Source organism: Caretta caretta, chromosome 1, assembly GCF_965140235.1.
Source record: "Caretta caretta isolate rCarCar2 chromosome 1, rCarCar1.hap1, whole genome shotgun sequence".
Classification (NCBI taxonomy): domain Eukaryota; kingdom Metazoa; phylum Chordata; order Testudines; family Cheloniidae; genus Caretta; species Caretta caretta.
The window spans coordinates 124,573,783-124,596,730 of NC_134206.1; the positions used below are offsets into that span (position 1 = coordinate 124,573,783).

The 22,948-nt window shown below is 40.3% G+C and overlaps 1 protein-coding gene across 15 annotated transcripts in view; it reads left to right on the forward strand.

Annotated features, from left to right (window-relative positions):
* Positions 1–22,948, forward strand: part of LOC125640550 (cohesin subunit SA-2) — a 93,482-nt gene that overhangs the window by 7,742 nt on the left and 62,792 nt on the right. For 13 of the 15 annotated variants that reach the window (XM_048859223.2, XM_075130973.1, XM_048859204.2 and 10 more), the window contains exons 3-10: positions 2,849–2,994; positions 8,622–8,706; positions 9,807–9,953; positions 12,147–12,243; positions 13,540–13,616; positions 17,349–17,420; positions 19,687–19,891; positions 21,898–22,049. In XM_048859223.2, the coding sequence (XP_048715180.2) occupies positions 2,945–2,994; positions 8,622–8,706; positions 9,807–9,953; positions 12,147–12,243; positions 13,540–13,616; positions 17,349–17,420; positions 19,687–19,891; positions 21,898–22,049 (885 nt within the window). In that variant the 5' untranslated portion in view covers positions 2,849–2,944. Of the gene's footprint in view, positions 1–2,820; positions 2,995–8,621; positions 8,707–9,806; positions 9,954–12,146; positions 12,244–13,539; positions 13,617–17,348; positions 17,421–19,686; positions 19,892–21,897; positions 22,050–22,948 lie in introns of all 15 variants that reach the window. The other 2 variants (XM_075130965.1, XM_075130972.1) reach the window with 2 other exon arrangements.

Sequence of the window (22,948 nt, forward strand, 5' to 3'; positions counted from 1 at the left end):
ATAGTTCTCTGAAAACTTCAGCTCAGTGCATAGCAGTGGTCAAAAAGGCTATCAGAATGTTGGGAACTATTAAAAAAAGGACAGAAAAAAGTCAATATCATAATGACACTATATAAAACGATGGTGCATCCACACCTTGAATACTGCGTCCAGTTCAGGTTGCCCCATCTCAAAAATGATATAGTGAAATTGGAGAAGTTTCAGAGAAGGATAACTAAGATGATCAAGAATATGGAACAGCTTCCATATGAGGAGAGACTAAAAAGATTAGGGCTGTTCAGCTTGGAAAAGAGACAATCCAGGTGGCTATAATCGACCTCTATGAAATCATGAATGGTGTGGAAAAAGTGAACAGAGAAGTGTTGTGTACCCTTTCCCACAATACAAAAACAAAGGGTCACCCAATGAAATTAATAGGCAGGGGGCTTAATACAAAGAAGAAGAAATACTTTTCCACACAGTGCACAGCTAACCTATTGAATTCATTGCCATAGAATGTTAAGATGGCCAAAAGTATAACTGGGTTCAAAAAAGAACTAGATAAGTTCATGGAGGATGGATCCATCAATGGCTTCATGCTCAGGGTGGCCTAAATATGACTGCCAAAAGCTGGGAGGGGAAGACGGGAGGATCTTTCCAAAATTGCCCTGTTCTAGATACTCCACCTGAAGCTCTGGCACTGGCCACTGTTGGAGACAGGATATTGGGATACATAGGCACCAACTTCTGCTGGCGCTGGTGGGTGCTTGACCCCTCTCTACCCCCAGTCCCGCCCCCATTCCAACCCTTTCGCCAAAGTCCCTGCCCCAACTCTGCCCCTCCCTGCCCCTGTTCCAACCTCTTCCCCAAATCTCCGCCTCTTCCCCACCTCCTCCCCTGAGCACACTGCATTCCTGCTCCTTCCCCCTCCCTCCCGGAGCTTGTTATGCCATGAAACAGCTGTTTTGTGGTGGCAAGTGCTGGGAGGAGAAGCGGGGAGGAGGCGGAGGCAGAGGTGAGGTGGGGAGAGAACTTGGCTGCCAGTGGGTGCAGAGCACCCACCAATTTTTCCCAGTGGGTGCTCCAGCCCTGGAGCACCCATGAAGTCAGTGCCTATGTTGGGATAGATTAACCACTGGTTTGACCCAGTATGGCATTTCTTATGTTCTTTTGTATTATAAGCAACGCTATCACTGTGTAAGAGAAAATGCAGACTAGATTTATAGCAATATTTACAACCATTACAAACCTTAGTCAAGGAATATATAGGTAATGGATAAATGAAACAAGATTAAAACAGGCAAAATTTAAATTCAGAAGAAAAACTTTTGTGCAGTTCTTACTTACATGTTTTTTGCATCTTCACTAAGCTGAACCTAAATTTTAATCAATTACTTGCTGATCTCATCACCTCCAAAACAGGTCTTCTCCAGGGTGCTCTCATCTCATTTGGGTTCTACAGGAGTTTGGAGATACACTCATCTCCACCTCTCCTTGTTAAGAATTTGCTTCGAGGTCGTGTTGCCTTCCAGTGCTCTTTCCAGTAAATTCCTGGCTGAAGTAGAAACCTAGGTAGAAATGAATGATAGATGTTGTGGGCACTTTAAAAAGGTATGGCACATGTTATACTTTCATAGTATGACATACCACAGTCTGCCCACAGTTACACCTATGCAGCCTCATTGAAATCAACGGGGGTGCACATGTGTATCTGAGAGGAGATAATCCATTTAGAAGTAATGAGCAAAAGACACAAAAACTAACAGCAAAATGTACCTATCTGATTGGGACCAGGACCAGATTGGAGAATCAAAAATTCAGATAATCAGGAGAATGGGCAAAGAGCTTTCAAGCCATTATTTTAAGATGCGGAGTTGCTTTTAAACCAGCTGGATCCCTCCCAGAAAAAGCATTAAAACATACCCCCTTTTAATCTGTTTAACAGAATATACAAACCGTTAGTTCTTACAAACAATGTTCTGTTAATTTATTAACAGGAAAACCGACATGAGTTTTTAACAAGTTGTATTGATCATTTTTACACTCTTTAGTCATTAACCCTGAACATTATCGGGACCGTGTACAAAGTCTGTGTAATGTTACACAAGGCACCAACTCCGTTTAGCATGTTTACTTGTAATATGACAAACTACAATTTAAAAAAAATGCAAAAATGATCATTACAAAGCATTAAAACATAGCTACCTGCTTTATTTACTGCCTGCATATGAACAGTTACTGCTAGTGAAGAGTACCAGTTTTTAAAAATGCAGAAATGATAAACTCAAGCCTTAAAACATAGCCCCCTTCTTTACAGTGTTTTTTAGGTGAGAGGTTCTCTTCTTCATTATGTGATCACAAAGTCACTTCATTAACCACAGTTCAGTGGGGTTGGTACCGGGCTGTTGCTTCAAGTACGGAAGGAAGAGGTTTACTCCTGTTGCAGCATTGCAGTGAGAAATGTTTTCTGTCAATTCTTCCTTGGCAGAATCTTCAGCTTCATAATCACTGTCTGCATGTAGTGTACAGTCTGCATGATTTTGGCATCCTCCAGTAACTGATAGCCGGGGTCATTAGCATCAATCATTTTTGAGCCAATCTGCAACATCATCTTTGTCAACTTCTGTGCAGCCAGGAAGTCTGTGGAGGAGGTCAACAAATGCATTGGTCTCTTCTTCAGCTGGTAATGTTGCTGTTGCAGCTGCAAGTTCACTGTCCTAAGTGTTAGCGATAACATCAGACACTAGATTTTTCCATGATTTTTGTAAGCTTGAGCTGGGGATGTCGTCCCAAGCTTCTGGAACCCCATATATAGCATTCTTGATACTGATTTTTTTCCAGTGCTGCAACATGTTGCCTTCATTCTCAGATGCTTCATCAGACATCAGTGGTCAATTAAGAAGATGCCATTTATAGTGCCATATTAGACTCTTCAGCACGCCTTGCTCCATAGGCTGCACAAGAGATGTTCCGTTTGGAAGGAGAAAAAAACAGAAGATCGGGTCATCTTGGGAGGTAAGCCCTCTGTTGTCAGGGTGAGCGGGTGTGTTGGCCAGCAGTAAGATAGCTTTTGGTGGGATATTTTCTTCATTCAGATGAACCCACATGCTTGGTACACAGATTTTTAAAAAACAATCACGAAACAAAGCACTGTCCATCCATGCTTTTCCCTGTGATTTGTAGATGACAGGCAAAGCATCTGTGAGTGCATTTTTAAGCAGACAAGGATTCTTTGCTTTATCAATGACAGTTAATGGGAGCATGTATTTGCCACTGGCATTAGCACAGGCCAGGATTGCTAAACATTCTTTGCTTTGTTTGTAGCCAGGCACAGATCTTTACATTCTGGTATTAAGTGTTTTTGATGGCAATATCTTTCAATACAAGCCAGTCTCGTCACAGTTATAAACTTGTTCCGGTGACAAGTTGTGCTTGGCTAAGACACCTTGCAATTTTTTTTTATAGTCAGAAATAACTCCCAAATCGGCAGACAGCTTTTCCCCGGTGACTGTTAGTTGTCAGATGTTGTGACGCTTTTTAAACTGACTGATTCATCCCTAACTAGCAGAGAAACCTGCGTCCCTCCCTAAAGCTTGATTAAGCTCTGAGCCTTCTCACATAGTAAAGGATCACTAATAGGTATGCCTTCTTCTCTCACCTTTGTAAACCACCAGTAAAGGGCTTCACCTCGATCATCGTCCTTCGAGTTCTTCATGGTCTTCCAGGATGCAGAGTTCTTTATGCTGTACTTAAGAATTTGCTTGGCATTGTGTTTGATGTTTGATTCTGTGCTTTCGCCAGTGCTATACTCTTGGGCTATTTTTGTCAGCGACTCTCCTTTTTAATTTGATTAATCATCTCTATTTTAGCCTCCAATGACAGTAATACGTGTGTTTGCTTAGTAGTTGCAGTCTTTTTACAAGGCTAAAAAGTAGTGGTGTCATGGAGGTGACGTCACTTTCCCATTTTCCTGTGTGTGTGCTAGATGTTCAGTTAATACGGAGAGCTGGATACTGGGGGCTCGGTTAAACGGGCTTCCGTTGTACATTAGAAGAAGGAAGCCTGCCAAACAATTAGTGGGGCCGCTGGATGATCGAGGTGCTAAAGGAGCACTCAGGGAAGACCAGGCCATTGTGGAGAAGCTAAATGAATTCTTTGCATCGGTCTTTGTTGCAGAGGATGACAGATTCCCACAACTGAGCCATTCATTTTAGGGGACAAATCTGAGGTATCAGATTGAGGTGTTGATAGAGGAAGTTTTGGAACAAATTCCTAAATTAAACAGTAATTAGTCACCAGGACCAGATGGTATTCACCCAAGAGTTCTGAAGGAACTCAAATATGAAATTGCTTATCTGCTAACTGTGGTGGGTAACCTATCATGTAAATCAGTTTCTGTACCAATTGATTGGAGGATAATTAATGTGATGCCATTTTTAAAAAAAGGCTCCAGAGGTGATCCTGACAATTACAGGGGTCATCCAATGAAATTACTAGGTAGCAGGTTTAAAACAAACAAAAGGAAGTACTTCTTCACACAACACACAGTCAACCTGTAGAACTCATTGCTAGGGGTGGTTGTGCAGGCCAAAACTATAATTGTATTAAAAAAAGAATTAGATAAGTTTATGGAGGACAGGTCCATCAATGGCTGTTAGCTGAGATGGTCAGAGATGCGATGCCATGCTCTCAGTGTCCCTAAGTCTCTGACTGCATGATGCTGGGGTTGGGAAATGGGATGTATCGCTCAATAATTACTCTGTTCTGTTCTTTCCCTTTGAAGCATCTGGCGCCAGCCACTTTTTTTTTTTTTTTTTTTTTTTTTTTTGAGGAACGAAGAGACACCCATTTATTGTAACAAGGGGGCAGGACAGCTGCTGGTTGGAAGGCAGGATACTGGGCTAGATGGACCATTGGTCTGACCCATTGTGGCCATTCTTATGTTCTATGTGTCATTCTTCTTTGGTACCTCCAGGTATAATAGTTCTCAAGTTGCTCTATACAGCTGTGGTGAGACAAGATAGAGGGACTTAATTCTGTTTATAAAATATGTTCAAAGAAAGTTAAAGATGTGCACATAAAATTAATGTAGGTAAATTTCATTTACTTCAGTAATGTCTGCTCTGCTAAATGGCTCCATATGGTATAGTTTCCATCACTTTGGCTCACATACTGCGGACAGTTAAGCATATACATAACTCTGTCTGTGAGCAGTCTTGCAGAAAAGTTATGTATGTGCTTAAGAGTTTGTAGGATCTTGGCCTTAGCCTTAATTTGTAGTTTGGAAACTCTGTACCAAAATAAACAAAAACATTTGAAGAGAGAGAAACTTTGCAGTCCATCACAGAGAAAAACTATATAAAGATTAAAAAAGATCAAAATTTTTTTTAAGGGATGCAAAATAAGAGAGCCAGAACAATTCAAGAAACTAAAAAGTAGGTTATGTGCTGCTCCCAACACAGATAAAGCTAGATAAGCACATCAGTCAGGAAGAACCATAGCTTCATAAAACAGTCCAAATGTTGGTTTAAAAAAACTTAAACTATGGTGGTTATTGATTGATATAGCTTTCTATCTTTATTGTGTGGGTGTACAAATCCCACATTGGACCAGGCAGAAAGAGGCTGCTGTGGCCTGCAGATATGTTGCTCTTTGCTGTGCCCTTGAAGACGATAACACTTGCCATAAATGTCAAGTTTTGAGTGGGGCATCCTATGACTGAAGGGAATAAGTAGGATGGGTTCAAGATATAAAAAGGGGCAAAAAACCAGCTTTGAGAGATAGTTTAGGGAAGCTCTCTACTAGGCTTGAAAGGAACCGGATATCAGTCTGCCTGGAAGAGAGAGAAAGAGCAGTGAGGGAAAGGGGAAGCTTTTAGGCTACAGACTGCTTATCCACTTGGAGAGCAGCCAGAGTGGCCAGGTCTTTCTGAGGAAAAGGGAGAACCTGCAGACCAGCAGTATCTGAGATTGTGTCCCTTATTAATGTGTGCAAACTGTTTGTTTGAATATCTGGTGAATGGGAGAGACTTTCCAGGCCTCCTTGAAGGATAAAGAAAGGCAGGAAGCACATTAGAGGAGCTTTGAACATAGGCTATCATCTTTCTGGAACTAACACCAATCTGTACCTGGTGTGGGATGGTGAACACTTACTGATTCTATGGGTTGCTGTTTAAATGAGAGGCTGTTTTCCTACCTCATACTGAGGTGTATTCTTTCTGACTTCTGCTGTGGTCAGTTGGTACTTTCCTAATATGGCTCCTGTGTAAGACTCTCCTTGTGTGTTTTTTGGGTATGTTTTTAAAATGTATCATTTGTATAATGTTTAGAGATCTGTAAGGTGCCTATTGCACATACAAGATCCTTGCCCTAAAGAATTTCTAATCTAAATAGAAACCCTACAGATAATAGAAAGGAGGAGAGAAGGAAAAGTATGCAGCATGTAATTTACTCTTGTAAAATTATTTTTTAAAAACCAGAGCAATATGCCCAAAGATATGTTACTGACTTTTTCTAGGTTGGTGGGGTTATGTTACAGCATGGTGCTTTCTGTGGCATCACAGTGCAGTGGGAATAGAGGCAACCCAATATTTCAAGTGACCTAAAAAGTTGGAGCTTCAGTATTTTTTGCATGGCGGCTCCTCATGGCCTAGTTAGTGGAAGGCCTATGGCCTTGTGACATAAATGCCATTGGCCAAATTCATCCCTTGTGTAACACTATTGAATTCATTTTTCCCATATGATGATTTTCCCATATGAGCCTTATTTGTAGATCACCTCTCAGGCTTCCGTGAGGTGCCTGGGAAAGATCTGCATGATATAAAATTCTAGTTGAACTGAATATGAAACAGTTCTTAGAAGCAGTAATCTGCATGCTCAGACAAGACCTGGGCTGAGTTGTCCTACAATGAGATCTTTACTTTTCCCATAATTTAAGAACTGTATTACTTCTGGATTTGATTATAGCAGCTGTGAAATATGCGGACCATGGAATGGTACAAATATATTGCTGTACATTATATGGGAAGAATTGGGGGGAAATAGTTAAAAATTATATTGAGCATTATAACAAGTATTTTAATTGTGACAATGGGTTGGGCAAGTAGTGAAGTGATTGGCTACGCTCTGTGTTGGTGTTCTAGTAAAACAGCACAAGTAAGAACGTGTTAGCCTAGCTATGTAATGTTACACCCAGTTTCAACACCGAGGGAGAGAGAAATTAATTATGTAGAAGAACAAAACAAAGTACGCTATCTTGAATCTTTTTAATTAGTTAGTGGACTACAAAAGATTAATGTCTGGGAAGATTCATCTGGGATCAGGAAAAGAGTATGTGATGGAAGAACAAGCTAAATATATATTTAGGTTTTTAACGTCTCCAGTTTTGAACTAGAATGGTTTAAACAGCATTTGACTGAGCCACTTACTGTCTGCGGCTCAGAAAATAATAAATCAAAGAGAAACATTTGATAATTCTTGCATGTAGCAGTCTGACTTGGCTACTACCTATAATCCATCTCTCTCTACAGTCCAACTTTTTCTAAATTAGTAAAATTTTACCTAAGATCTTACTCAGCCTGGATTATTGTTTTAGCACTCAATCCTTCAAACACATACGTACATTTTTAATTTTACTATGGTGAGAAGTCACATAGAAACCAATGTAAGTACTCACTTAAGCCCGTGCATAAATTTTTGTAAGACATGGGTGTTATGCAGAATGTTACTTTACAAAAAAGTAAATTTAAGTGTTTCAACAAAACCTGCCATTTATTATCACCAATAAAATACACTGGAGCCTTGAGTCTTCAGCTGTCTCTATGCAGTTGCAGAGGTCTGCTCTGCAGACTGCAGAGTTAGTTGAAGAGCAGGGTGCAAATTTGTTCCATGTAGGGGTTCTAAGGAAATTAACAAGTCAGTAAGCTTCACTGTTGTATTTTATTGCACTTAATACAGGAGTAACTGGATGAAAGTCTGTGGCCCATGTTATACAAGAAGTTAGACTAGATGATTTAGTGGTCCCATCTGGCCTTAAAAATCCATGAATCTTTAAAATTTCAGATACTTTTGATGGGACTGTTGTCACATATCATTGATAGTGACTGTGTCACTGATGTGATAATCTCCATGAATGTTGTTCCCCATTAAGTGGTCACTTTTCTGAGTTTACCTTTTTGTTGTGTAGATAGTTATGAAAAATAATTGGATTCCCTATTCTTTATGATTAAAAGTTAATTTCAAATTAGGCATGATTGTAGAATGAAAAGTGGTTACTGTACCTATTACCTTTTCTCCCAACTTTCCTTGTCTGCTGGTAGGCAATGAGTTCATTTAAGACAGCTTAAAAATGGCCTTTGCTAAAGCATATTGTTCACTGTGGAAAATGCTGGGAAAAGATGTAAATTCATTGCAGATTAATCAAACGGCTTCAAAACCTAGCATGCAGATTATGCAGAGGTATAATAGGCCATGCGTACACTTCATTTTCCTCCTAAATGTTGACACCTTAATATTTAACTTCCTGTGCTCTGAAAGCCACTTGGCCTGTTGTGGAGACATTGCAAATCTGTTATTTGGGTGCAGATCAGTTTGTTCACAGAAGTCCTATATACCCTTCGATATTTTCTGTTTATTATGCTCCAGAGAAAATGCTATCCATGATGAGACTGTGCCTGGGTCCACTGTACAGAGTGGCAGCTGTCTGAGGAATGGCAACGTGCAAACCCCAGTAAGTTCATGCTTTCATTATACAAATTAGTAGCCTTTTACACGGAATAAGAGAAAAGTGGGTGGGATATTGCATGGCATTGACAATGGGGATAAAGAGCCTCTCCCCTCTCGTTCCCTGGCTAGTTTGATCCAAAATTCTGTTGACATCAGGAGTCACAATCAAGTCACTTTGGGATTATGTTTCAGAGTAACAGCCATGTTAGTCTGTATTCGCAAAAAGAAAAGGAGTATTTGTGGCACCTTAGAGACTAACCAATTTATTTGAGCATAAGCTTTCGTGAGCTACAGCTCACTTCATCGGATGCATACTGTGGAAAGTACAGAAGATCTTTTTATACACACAAACCATGAAAAAATGGGTGTTTACCACTACAAAAGGTTTTCTCTCCCCCCACCCCACTCTCCTGCTGGTAATAGCTTATCTAAAGTGATCACTCTCCTTACTTTAGCTGTAGCTCCTTACTTTACTGTAGCTCACGAAAGCTTATGCTCAAATAAATTGGTTAGTCTCTAAGGTGCCACAAGTCCTCCTTTTCTTTTTGGGATTAGGGTTGCCAACTCTGGTTGGACATATTCCTGGTGGTTTCATCAGATGACATCATCTTTAATTGAAGATGAATCTTTAATTCCTGAAGAGTCCAGGACAATCCTGGAGGCTTGGCAACCCTCTTTGGGATATGAGCTTCCTTAAATACACAGTATGTGCAGCTGATAGTAATGCCAATGCAGTGCTTATCCTGCAAGCAAATAGACTTGTTTGTTTGTTTACCAAATCCCCATTCAGAAATGACTATCATTGTTGCTACACTTGGCAGCTGCTCACCGGTTACACTCTCCTAGTTAAGGATGTTCTTGCAAAAGGAAGCTTCACCTGGGATATCCTCTTCTTTATCCCTTCCCCATACTTGATAGTTCCTTGCCACTGGCAGTCAGACAGCTTTTACAGATATCTTCTATCAAATCCTGGGGAAATGATGTAATGGAAGTAACCGGCACATATTGCTAGAGGACAGAGCGCTCTCCATCCAGGGAGCCTGCATTTGTCTGGCTGGCCATTAGTTGTCTTATGGTTACACATCTTCTCTTGAATGATTTTAGAGAGGAAAAAGGAAGGTCCAAGAACAGTGTGCACACATACGAAGAAATTCTTCCAGGAGCAGAAGGCCAAGCCAGCCGCAGAATGGAGAAGTGGTTAAAGCAGTTACGTTGTTTGAAGTGGTCAGCATGGGCAAGAGGGCAATGCAGGTACTGTACCTTCAGTTCCTGGAATGAATTGACATTCTACCTGCTGGGAGGGGAAATGAGCACATAATGATTTCTGTTAGTTACATCTCAAGAATTTCTGGTTTAATTCTGAAATCTGTTGAGTCTTTGTGTAGTCGTTGTTATACCGTCAACTTGCAAAATAACACTTTGTCTGCAATTTTTTTTGACTCCTATACTTACAAGTAACACGGTTACTGTAACTGTGGAAGAAGTGAGTGAGACAACTTGGGCATGGATTTCCAAACAAAAGGTGCCTAAAGTGAGGCTCCAAAATATTTAAGCACCTAAAAAGGCGTCTGATTTTTCAAAACCTAGTGGTTCCCATGGCTTCAGTGGAAGTTATTAGGAGCTTAGGACTCTTGAAAACCAAGCTACTTAAGTGCCTGAATGTGGCTCTAAGCGACATCCCTTTTAGGAAATCCTGTCTATTATCTCCCCTGCCCTCCTAGTTTGACAGCATTTTGTAAGTAGTCAGTATACCCTGTTTCCCTGTACAGTCAGTAAGTTTATTCTGTGCTGAAGAAATCCTTATGAAATCAAAGAAGTGCTTCCCCCACCCACCCACTTAAAAATATTTTTAATTAATATATATTCTGGACTGTAGGCCCCAGTCTTTCAAGGTGCTTTGTGCGGGTGAACCCCTGTTCCCATTAAGAGCCTCATTAACTTCAGTGGGGTTTCTTCAGGCACACAGATTAATCATCTTGCAGAATCAGGGCCTGGGGTTCACCACTCTTTAAATTTAGAGTTAGAGCTGGGCAAATAAATTATATTCCGTTCACTGGCCCTTAGAAAAAATTGGAAAAAATTTTTGGTTTGGGTTTAACTAAATCTGAAAATTGTGAATTTTTTTGGTAAATCAAAAAAAATAATCAATTTTGCATTGAAAGACATGTTTGCAGCTTTTTCCTAAAGGTCTAGATTCACAAAATGAGGTGGGAAGGTGGTGGTGCTGCTTTCCTTATAACTTTTAGCCCAATGTTTATGTCACCTACCTACGATGTAGGAGACCAGGGTTCAGTTTCCCCCTCTGTCTGATTTGGAGAATGGATTTGAACCTGAATTTCCCACCTCTCCAGTCAGGGCCCTACCCACAGAGCTGTAGGCTATTCTGGTGTGTAGAAGGTGGTCTCAGTCTCTTCTTTTGAAGCTGTTTCACTGAATGCAGTCGCTGGAATAGGGTTTGGACTTGAATCTTCCACATCCTAAGTGAGAGTCCTAACCACCAGGCTAAAGCATCATTCTCACTCTCCCTAGTCCAGTGACTGTTCATTGTCATTCATACCAGTGAGAGTAATTTAACCATTGGAACAATTTAGCATGGATGTTGGTGGATTCTCCATCACTGGCAATTTTAAAATCAAGATTGGATTTTTTTTTAAGGTAAGCTCTAGTTCAAAAGGAATTATATTGGGGAAGTTCTATGGCCTATGTTACACAGCAGGTCAGACTAGATGGTCACAATGGTCCCTTCTGGCTTGGAATATATGAATAATGAATGAAATTAAATGAAAGTAAAACTTTTTTCCTCATCTCCTTCAGTTATAGGCATCTTAGGTGCTGCTGTAACAACAGCAGGTGACATACTTTAGATAGAAGTCTTTTTTTTTTTTTTAAAGCTGATGGTTTTCTTTAATACTAGTGTTTTTATAGTATACCCTGTCTCTAATGGTTGATACAATGTATGTAAACTTCTCAAATACATTTTTGTAACCATTTTTTGTATGATATGAGTCTGGTAGAATATTTATGATACTGATTAGTGATGGTGCCCGACTGCCTTTTTTATTTTCTTTTGTTTGTGAAACTCTAAGTAAGCATTTTGATATAAACATTGGGGTTTTTTTTGTTTTGAGAGCAGATGTTTTATTTTGTTCTAGCATAGCCTGAGTTTGTTCTAGCCCTGCTTATAGGGGAGTGTGCAGTTCTGGGAATAGTGTTCTAACAGTTTACTTTGCTTCATAAGGAGTTGTGTGCACACATACTGTTGTGGCCATAACCAAATGGTGGACAACTTATTCTGGATATCTATTTTTTATAACTATTGGTGACAGAATAGTGTAAGACATACTATATTAAGAATTTCACAGGCTGGAGCATATCACACCTTGTTTAGCCTTTGATCACTGTTTTTTTTTCTTTTCTTTTTTTTTTCCCTGTAATCTGTTTTAGTCTGTGGTAGATGACTGGGTTGAAGCTTATATCCAAGATCGAGATGTGGCACTTCTAGATCTGATCAACTTCTACATTCAGTGCTCAGGCTGTCAAGGTAATTCAGTATCATATAGGCATATCCATTTGCTGGACAGTTTCTTCTGGACAGAAACTACCTTTATAATAAGTCACTTATATAGAAGTGGATTGTTTGTTTTAATGGGCTCTAGACATACCAAGATTAATGATGGAGGATGTCAATGGCCAAATTCTTCAGCCTTTGGGCACACAACTCCCCTTAACTTTACTGAGAGTTCTATGCATATGATGGCTTCAAGATTCAACCTTCTTGTGTAACAAACACTCTGAAACATGCCGACACGTCTTTACAGAATCACTGACTTTTGTGAAGAATATTTTTCATGACTGTTCAAATTTGAAATCCTAATTTTTTGTTGATTTCAGAATGCTAGTTTGCACTGACCTAGTATTTTCATCTGAGGCTCTGAAGGTACTTTACAAGTACTAGCAAATTGAGTCTCACATTTCAATTGTTTGAGGAACAATGTATCTCTCTTCCTTCTATCTACTTGCTACAGAGTGACTAGAAAAGGAGTACTTGTGGCATCTTAGAGACTAACAAATTTATTTGAGCATAAGCTTTCGTGAGCTACAGCTCACTTCATCCGATGCATTCAGAGTGACTGTGAGTCTAAGTAATAATTAATTATTTCCAAAGCAGGCATAGAGACACCAACTGCTATCTCATCTGAAATCTAGCACCTTCCGCAGTACGGTGTCCCCTTATACCATATGGAGGTGTTAGTTTGGCCGTGATTCCGAGGGAGTGGTGCCATCCATTGAAGCACCAATGTTACTTTCTGCAGCACCCACTTGTTCCTTAGTGATTTCCCTTTCAAGTACTGAATTGTGTACTCCATGCTTAGTTTCTGGTGATACAGCTACAGAATAAATGATTACTTAGTCTGTTTCCCAAATCCTCTGGATATACAGATTGGAATCTTGTAGACTTTATCTGCTTTAGCAAACAGAACAAAGCCTGTTCTGTTAAATGGCTTATTAAGCACCTCTATCATAAAATATTGCCAATGCAGGAATTTAAGGTATACAAGTGGATAAACAAATTGGTGTCAGTTTGATACCAAACTCAACGCTCCTTCTCTGAAGCTGAATGTTGGTGCACTGTTATCAGCTGCTAATAACCTATTTATTTGTCAACTTGCACTAATGCAAAAACAAGTAGAACAGTTTGGGTTACTTTTTTTGGCACCCATGGATTTAGGTCAAAGCCACTACTATAGTATGGACTTTATTATTTTTGAAATTTTAATATATGGTATGGCAAAATATTTCCATTTAATTCTCAAATATTTCAATTTCATCTATCTAGGAATGGTGACAGCTGAGATGTTCCAAAGTTTGTGCAACAGTGATGTAATACAAAAAATGACGGAGACATTTGATGAGGTAATTGCAACATGAAACTATGACTTCATATGGCTCATTTGAATAAGCAATCGCTATCAATATGAAAATTGGATAGTACTGTTCGTTGTCTAGTATCTCTCTCTCGCTCATTGAAGCCTGCATTCCCTCTTTCTTCCCCTGTAGGAAAGGTTTTATGCACATCTGGAATGAGAAGCAGTCAAGGTGCCTGAAACAGAGAGTATTGCTGTCTTCAATATTTTCATAATACTTCCCTGCATCCTTGCTAAGTCTTGCATCTAGCTCTTTTTCAATAAAATAAATAAATTGGGGGCATAGTATTTTTCCTCTTAAGATGTTCTAATAATGATAAATACAGTCTGTAATGGCTGCAGGTAACATCATGCTTTGGGACCTTATTGATAAGTGCCTTTAAAAATACATAGTATGGATGGATGGGGAGCTGCTGTTGAAACTAGTTGTCCGTTGGAACTTAAACTTTTTTCCCTTCCCATTTTGTTGATCGTATGAATTTCCATTGCTGTCCTTTTGATGTGAGAGCAATAATAATGTGCATTACTAATGTCAGATCACGGTCCAGACAGGATATTTTATTCCCTGAAGTTTATTAGAAAAACTGTGTCTTTAAAGTGCCACCTCCACCCCTCAGTCTTGCCTGGCTAATAAGGCCAGCCTCCACTGTCTTTTGCCAATTATCTCACAATCCTCTGAGTGCCTTTTTCCATGCTTGCCCTCTAAGTTAGTTTGCCACCCTCATCTTATTTGTATCCCTCCTTAAGCCCCTGCTCTGAGATACCAGTAAATTGAAAAGTCTGACTTTATCCGTCTTGGATTTGAGACCTTTTACTGTCCTGGAGTGAATACTGTGCTTTACTTTATAGTGGCCCTGATTGGCTATGCCTACAAGAGGAACACTTTACCAGTACAGGAATACCAGTGTTCTGTACTGTCAGAACACTCCTAGTTTGGTGCAGCTATGCTACCACTTCGCACCAGTATAGTAATCCCCAGCCCCCCATGGGTGAAACAAGCTATACTAGTAAAAGCACAGCTTTGCATTATAGCAGCATCTACGACAGAGGCTTCTGCTGGCACAGCTGTATTGGGGATCACGCTGCTTCGTGCCCCTGACCGACATAGCTATGCCATGTGAAGTCTGTAGTGTACCCGCAGGGCTGTCCTTAGGATTTATGGGGCCCCACACAGTATTATTAAACTGGTGCCTCTATGCCTGATGGCAGCCCGGGCTCGCAGCCCGAGGGGGAGGGGGGGGAAATAAGGCATAGCAAGACGCCCGGCCCACCTCATGGTGGCGGAAAGTCACAGTTCCCTGAAAAGACCCCTGTACCCTCTCCCTCACGCAGAATGAATATGCAGAGAAGGTACCTAATTAAAAGCACTAAATTTGGGAATAAAAAACGTCAGTCAGGTTTTATGATATGCCCTGAAGTTTGTCAGACATTTATTTGCAAAAACTTTGTAGTAAGGGCGAGTCAGTTGTTTTGCTGAATACAACATTAAATGTTATGGAATACATGATGCAGCTCTTCTCTGTTTTACATTTTCTTAATCAGTATTTCTAAGCTGATTTTACATGTACTCATAAGTCTTCAGAAAGTAGTCATTCCAGATTACTACATATTTAACTCACTGAAACAAAGACATTATTTTAAATTAATCATGTCACAGAGGTTTAGTGTGTTCATAACAATGTTCATTGCTTTTAGAAAATGGGAACACTAATTTACTTCGTGTGATCTCTGTAACAATAAACATGTTTATGAAATGTCATCAACTTTAAAAAATATGTTTCCAAAGATTTTAGGCATAACAAAAGGGGCTGAAGGGAGAAAGGGATGGACAGAAAGGATAGGAAGACTTTGGAAGCAAGTTTCTTTTACCACAGAAATTAAAATTAAAATGTGTATTTTAGCTACGGGTGGTCTTTTGAAGGATTTATTTAAAAAAAAAAATATGTCTGAAGATCCAAGCATTTAAGACAAAAGATGGTTGTGCATCTAAAAATCTATGCAAGGATTTTTTAGAGATGTGATTTTATAAGCTTCACTAACTCACTAGTGAGATATTTTTAAAGCAAATTTTAAACTAAGGTCCTGTAGAGTAACATGTTCTGAGTAAATATTACAGTAATGCACAACTGTTTTTTTTTTAGTAAATTCAGGGCATGGCTACACTGGAAACTTCAAAGTGCTGTCGTGGGAGTGAGGTCCTGGTAATCCACCTCCATGAGGTGGGGCAGCTGAGAGCCTGTCCACACTAGCGCTTTAAAGTGCTCAGACTTGCTGTGCTCAGGGGAGTGATTTTTCACACCCCTGAGCCAGCAAGTTAGAGTGCTATAAAATGTAAGTGTAGACAAGCCCTCAGAAACTGGCAGTGTATACCTGGGGTTTGGCAAATGCCTGTTAAATGCCTTCATTACCATTTGCATGGCTCTTTAACAGTTTCAATGTTGTGCTAATAGGTTTGGCAGGCTGGAAGTCTTTTTCAATTTTAAGTTACTAGATCCCCTCGGAGTAAGAGTCACCAGGCTGCAGCAGCCAGCTGTGGGAACCTGCAGGAAGAGTCAGAACAGGGATAGGAGAGCCAGGAAGGTGGACACTAAGACCCAGTGATGCCCCATATTTTCAGGTGCCCTGTGCAGCTGTGTCTTCTGTGTATGCCTAAGGCCTTGTGTACCCTGGCGTTACACATATGTTCATCTTTACTACCTTGAGTAGTCCCCTTGAAATGGAGAAAAGATTTCAACGTGGTAACACTTCTGAGGAGGAGGACAAGATTAAACAGTTTGTCAAATCACTGAAATGATGGGACTATTAATGGTAGTAAAGGTAAGCATGTGAGCAAGTGTTTGCAGGATTAGGGCCAAAATGCTCACTTTCTCTTGCCAGCAAAGTGCTCAGGGGCTGCCAGCGACTTCAAAATACAATGTGATTGAAAACATTAAAACAAGTTTAAATCGTTTCAGATCCACCATGGATGTGCTTTTCAGCGCAATTTGAAATGCACAATAATTAATGAGGGTTTTGTCTTGTCTAAAGGACGCTGGAATCCAGAGTGTGGTGAATTTTCAAAATATCATTTAGCTGTTTTTTTAAGATGATAATCCCCAAAGAATGCCTAAATTCATGTGAAAATGGGATTGACTGATAAAGCTGTTAGGTTTTTGAAATACGGCTTGCCCTCACTTGCAAATGTGAGCATATTTGCCTACCCTTGAACTGGGATGTTTCCTGGGGGTCAGCTGTTTCACAATAGCAAATAACTGAATGTTGCAGATTGATACATATTTAAATTTCTAAGGGAGAAGCAGATGCTGTCTCTCAGAATAAACAGTAAAGATTATAGTTTGCACACTTCAGTACCTGATGTTTAAATGAAACTTGGCACTGACTACTTGTTAGTACAAGAGTACCAGTTTTTAAATAAAAACTGCATTTGTCTTTTACTGAAGTACACATCGGTTTTAGCTAAAAACAAGCCAAATAAAAGGGGATTGTGTGCATGTGTGTGAGATGTATACAGTCTCAAGTTTAAATGACATAGAATCATAGAATATCAGGGTTGGAAGGGACCTCAGGAGGTCATCTAGTCCAACCCCCTGCTCAAAGCAGGACCAATCCCCAAGATCTTAAAACACGATTCACAATTGGTACTTTTGTATATGTAAAATCTTTCAGAATCACTTCTGCGGTTTCATCAAAAGCTTTTATAATTTTGTCTCTTGCATTCTAGGAAACAGGATTGCAATACAAGAAATTTATGGCCTATCCCTGGATTCTGACTGTTACTTGGCCAGTGGACATGGTAAATAGCTGCATTTCTTGAATATCCTTGAAGTAAAGATTTCAAATGCTGCATATATGTGAAAATTGTACTTGCTTAATGGTGCAGTCCAGCGGTACAGTGGTGAAAATCAAGTGCAGAGTTGTTGTCTGCGTGACTGCAGAATTGCTTTAAATAAACAAATGTTCTTGATGTATGATGGACCCCATTCAGCAAGAACCTGAGCACACAATGGCTTTACAGGAATTGAAAGTGCTCAGCACCTTGCAGGATTGAGCCCTATGTGAGATGCAATAGGCATGGTGTTCAAACAGCTGTCGATCTAGGACAGTATCCAACTGTGCTTTCTTCCATCACCCCGCTAGCCTACTTGGCTTTACTTATGTGTGTGTTCTCCCCATGCACACCCTTAAAAAAATTCTTTTTTTAGATAGTATTTTGGAAGGGCCACTGTCAAGAGAAATTTGGCTCAAAGTTTAGGTTTCATTAAAATGATCTTTTACAAAATTGAAGACTAATAGAAATTTCTGCAACTTTAAAAAGAAAATGGCAATAGAATGTATAAAAACAAAAACTATTTCTCTTTGGTGTTTGATATCAGAAATAGCTTGCAGCATTGTGCTGTCTATGTTGTTGTAATGTGCCCATCGCCATAGTGATGTGTATACAGATAGTAGCAATTCCATCCCAAAGGACCAGGCCCTCCATCACCTATGCCTCTTTCTTCGAATTAGTTTTCTTGTTATGTCTCCAGGAAAGATGCTGTGGTTGTTCAGTAAAGGCTTGCATGCACTGTATGCAGAGAGTCTTACATTGTTTTCTAACCGTGGCATGATTTATGTTTCTCTGCTCTACAATGGTAGAGTTCCATAGTAGATTGCCACGCCCCTGAGAGTTTACTCTCAATTAGCCATAGTGTCCCTCTTGACTGGAGCTATCTACTGGATTGTGGGAAGAAGTGAGTGTGACACCCTGTAGCCCATGTGACGCTCTGTACCCCACATTCACCACTTTTATATGGTTATGATATATTGTGTACAAAGTATGCCCTAAGAGGTATAATTTGAAAACTTATAATCTGCTGAATATTCTTATCCTGTTGAAATGTGTGTAAAATTATGAGATTTTGCTGTATGATTGTTACTGAAATATGTTGTTCTGGGTAATGCCCAGAAACCATTTTCTCAGAGACAAAGATGCACGGGCACGGCAGCAAGCTGTTAAAAATCCATGACCTACTTAACTGGCCATTCACCAGCTGGGGAGAAGGCATAAACAAGACACTTACATTTCATCCCAGTGATGGTACAGATCTCATATACACAGTCTATACCCCGATGGGGGGGAGGGGCAAATCCTCAAGGAGAAGAGGATAAAAAAATAAGAGGCAGTGATCTCCACGTCACCTCTTCCCCTCCATCTCTACTGGTGGTAGCTAGATCACTTGAAAGACAAAAGAAGTATAATTGAACTGTGGGAGTGGTTCTGGCCCCGAGGTTTTTTTAGCCATTATAGACTGCTATATGCTTTTGGCGAGAAAAATTCCTTTTTTTGCTTTTAAACCTATTAGCCTTGGTAAAGTTTAGGAATTTTCTTGTTTGTTTATCTGTTTATTTGTTTTGTAACCAATTCTGACTTCTAGGCCTTATCACCTGTAATCGCTTAAAATCTCTCTTTCTCTAGCTAATACAATTGTTTTATTGTTTTAGCTAAACCAGTGTGTTTTGGTTGAAGTGTTTTGAAATGTCTACTTAGGTCAACAAGGTTGGTGCATAATCATTACCCAGTGTTGGAATGATGAAATATCTAAGAGCTTGTAGTGCCCAGAAGGCTACTGAGCAGTACAAGACACACGTTTTGGGGGAGCAAGGCTGTGACTGGGCTTTCATGTATTCATCTGGGAGTGATTTTACATGTGAGTGGCTATGTGTGAGCAGAGCCTGGAGGGGTTGCTGTTCACCAGCAAAGCAGTGTAAAGGGCATCCCAGGCTGGAGAGCTAAATGGACACAGAAGTCCAGCAGTTCAGATTGTACCCTGGGGAATGTCACAGTGAGTTCTAAGACGGTCAGTCTGCAGCCCATTGATGGCTTTAAAGGTTAGCATCAGGACTTTCTAGAACATGAGTACCTCCATGTGGCACTGATGAGAATCTCACTTGACACCAAACTGAAATTGCATATTTCTTCACTGTTTCAGGTGGGAGAAATGCGGGTAGTAAACAAGCAGCACAAATGAAAAGTAAATGAGACTTTCAGTTTTTATAATTATTTTTTCCTTCTAATATAGGACAATGGAGACTATCCACTCATCAAACCGGGACCCTACTGGAAGAAGTTCAAGGCCAATTTCTGTGAGTTCACTGCGGTGCTAATCCAGCAGTGTCAGTACAGCATCCTCTATGATAGTTACCTGATGGACACAGTCATCTCACTGCTTACAGGGCTAGCAGACTCCAGGGTCAGAGCATTCAGGCACACCAGCACTTTAGCAGGTAAATACAGTTCACGTTGCTGTTGCAGTTTTCATCAGAGACTGTAGGTTTTGGTGACTCGTGTGTTTACAAAACTGATCAAACGTAAAAAGGACTGTAAGCTTTCCAAGGCAGGAATGGTCTTCCTTTGTACATTAACAGTGCCTAGCACGTTATGGATGCTACCGTAGTATTAATAACCTCCTTCTGCATATATATGTTGTTAGAGGGCTTTCCCTTCACCCTCTCCCTTGGTTCTTGTCAGCAGACAGAAAGCAGAAGACCAGAAGTCCGAAGTGTAGGCAAAGTGATGTTTATTGGGGTTAGTTCCAAGCAAGCATGTCCATAGCTCTACATGCCGGCAGAGTCTGTTTTCCAGTGTTCTGTTCCCAGCTCTGACACCGCAGAGTATTTACCCTACGTCCCCCTTCCCAGCTCTGACACTGCAGAACCTTGCCTGTGTCCCAGTCCCTATTCCCACCTCCTCCTCCTCCTTAGCAGGCCAAAACATACCTGCAATGCATGCCCACAGTCCCACCCCTTACAATTTGGTCTTTTAGTGTTATATACCTCACCCCCCAAAACCCTTTTGCCCCTCCCGACTGGTTGCTTAACCTTGCCTTAAAATAGGGGTTTAAACAATCTTAAAGTGTGTTCTCGAGTAACACTTTAACTGCTCTTATCTGTTCCCATTGTACTAACAAACCCATCTGACTAGGCAAAAGCAACATACACAATCTATGTCCTTTGTTTACACATATTAGTATAAAATATAAAAGTATTAAAGGTCAAACCCAAAATTCTATCCAAGGGATAGCTCAGTGGTTTGAGCGTTGGCCTGCTAAACTCAGGGTTGTGAGTTCAATCCTTGATGGGGCCATTTAGGGATCTGGGGCAAAAAATGGGGATTGGTCCTGCTTTGAGCAGGGGGTTGGACTAGGTGACCTCCTGAGGTCCCTTCCAACCCTGATATTCTATGAAACAAGCCTATATACTAGCATGTGTGAATGTAATTTGGAAGCATTGGACATGGTAGGTATCCTGCTGGCTTTAAGAAAAGCACAGGTATTTAAAATACGTTCAAGAGTATCTCGGCACCCCAAAATTCTTGTTTGAAGAGGAAGCTTGGAATGTAGATTATCTGTAAAGTAGATCAGTTGCATTTTAATATTTAGCAAAATCTTTTGTAACAGCTGAGATAATTAACTTTGTAACAGCTGAGATAATTAACTTCAGAATTCTGCTATGTAGTGGAAGTTATGCATAACATAGTTTTCTGTCACTAATTTTCCTTCTATCCCCACTGAGTGAATATAATTAATATAAAAGGGAGGATTTTAAAACTTATGAGGCCTGTCCTAAGAAACTTATCATTCAAGAGGTTTTTTTATGATACCCCTACTAAAATGAATACCTTTGTAGCTTGCTTACCTTGCACAGCATGACAGTATCTAGGTGAGTTTATACTTTTAAAAAAGCCAACAATTGGTCACAGCACAGCCCCTTCCCTCCCGCCCCCCCCCCCTTTTTTTATTTTTTTTTGCCTTTGCCATCCGTGCCCACTGACAAATGGAAATCTAGCTGTTGGTCTGAATCAACAAAAGTAGACACACTTTATACGGTTTCATAAAGACCATCAGACTCTGGCTCGTGTGGTCCTGAGCTCTTGCACTGATGTTACTACGTTTCTTCACATCTGAGGAAGGCACTTATCCTATAGCTCTAGATTGTTGTCCAAAATTAAGGAGGAAATCTGCAACATGCAACATCACCTGGACCAAAAGAAGTATTTCACCAGGAGTAGAATAAAACACCTCTGACAACCCTTTTGTTTCCAAGCCAAGTAGTAAATTTAAATGAAATATTACCCCAACATCTGTCTTTTTGCTGCTCCTACCTTGGATTGTGATCTTACAATTTAAGTAGGGTTGAGGTTGACCAGTACACTTGTTTTAACATGTTGAATATACTTTGTAATTTGTACCGCTGAGCTAAGGCTTACTTATTTGGTTTCTCTTCTTTTTCAGCGTTGAAGCTTCTGACAGCACTTGTAAGAGTAAATCTAAATCTTGATGTCAGCAAATGTAACGCTCAAAGGCTGTATCAAGTGGAGAAGAACAGGATTTCTGTCAAGAGGACCAATCACAGACTGGACCAATTAGAGAGAAAAAGGAAAGAGGTGGGTCAGGTTTGTTATTTGGGATGGGTGAAGATGTAGTAATAGAGGTGGCTCTTTTCTGGCTGCTGACTTACACATGTTTTTCTCACACTTTTGAAATACAGGGAGGTGATATTTGCTAAGCATCATCAATGCTAGATTGCAAAGCAGTTCTCACTTACCAGGTTCAGTGCTATACTGACAAGCACTCCAGACATGTCGCACACAACTGATCTGCGTTTTACTACTTGCTCTAGCCATTATGCAGCAGTAGAGTGCATAGTATTCTTTAAAGTCTCTGTTTTGATGATAGCCTCTCAAAATTGGGGATGTGACTAGCTGGTGAATTGGCATCTCTTTTGTGTGCATCTGGTAATTTTTTCATGTCTATTCATACACATGCATGCACACACAAAACTGGGCTCCCACAAACCATGAGCCCAATTCTTTGGTCTTTGCTCAGATTATACTCTGGAATTAGACCAACGATATTGGAATTTATCACTGTATGAAAAAAGGATTCTTAAAATGCCATGTGACCTCAATTTAAACTATGGCTCATTTCTCTCCTGCTGCCGGACTCCATTATTCCTTTCCTGTCACCCAGACAGCCTCTTGTGACTCTCCTACTGTCCATGCAGCATCCTGCACCATGGAAAATTATCTTTTAGGTGCTGGCATAGTTTGTTGCTGCACAAATGTGAGAGAGAGTCCCTGCCCTGCTAAGCTCGCAACCAAGTACCTCCGATGTAATCTTTGAACTCCGTCATGGGTACAATTGTTGTATTTGTAAGAAGAGGCAGCTTCTGTGTTGAAAGGTGGCTAGGTAGGGCAGGAGAGACAGACTAGGGCAAGTGTTAGCTTCCTAATCCCAGTCTCTTGGGCAAATCAGAGGGAAGAGGTGTGGGATGGGAAATTAC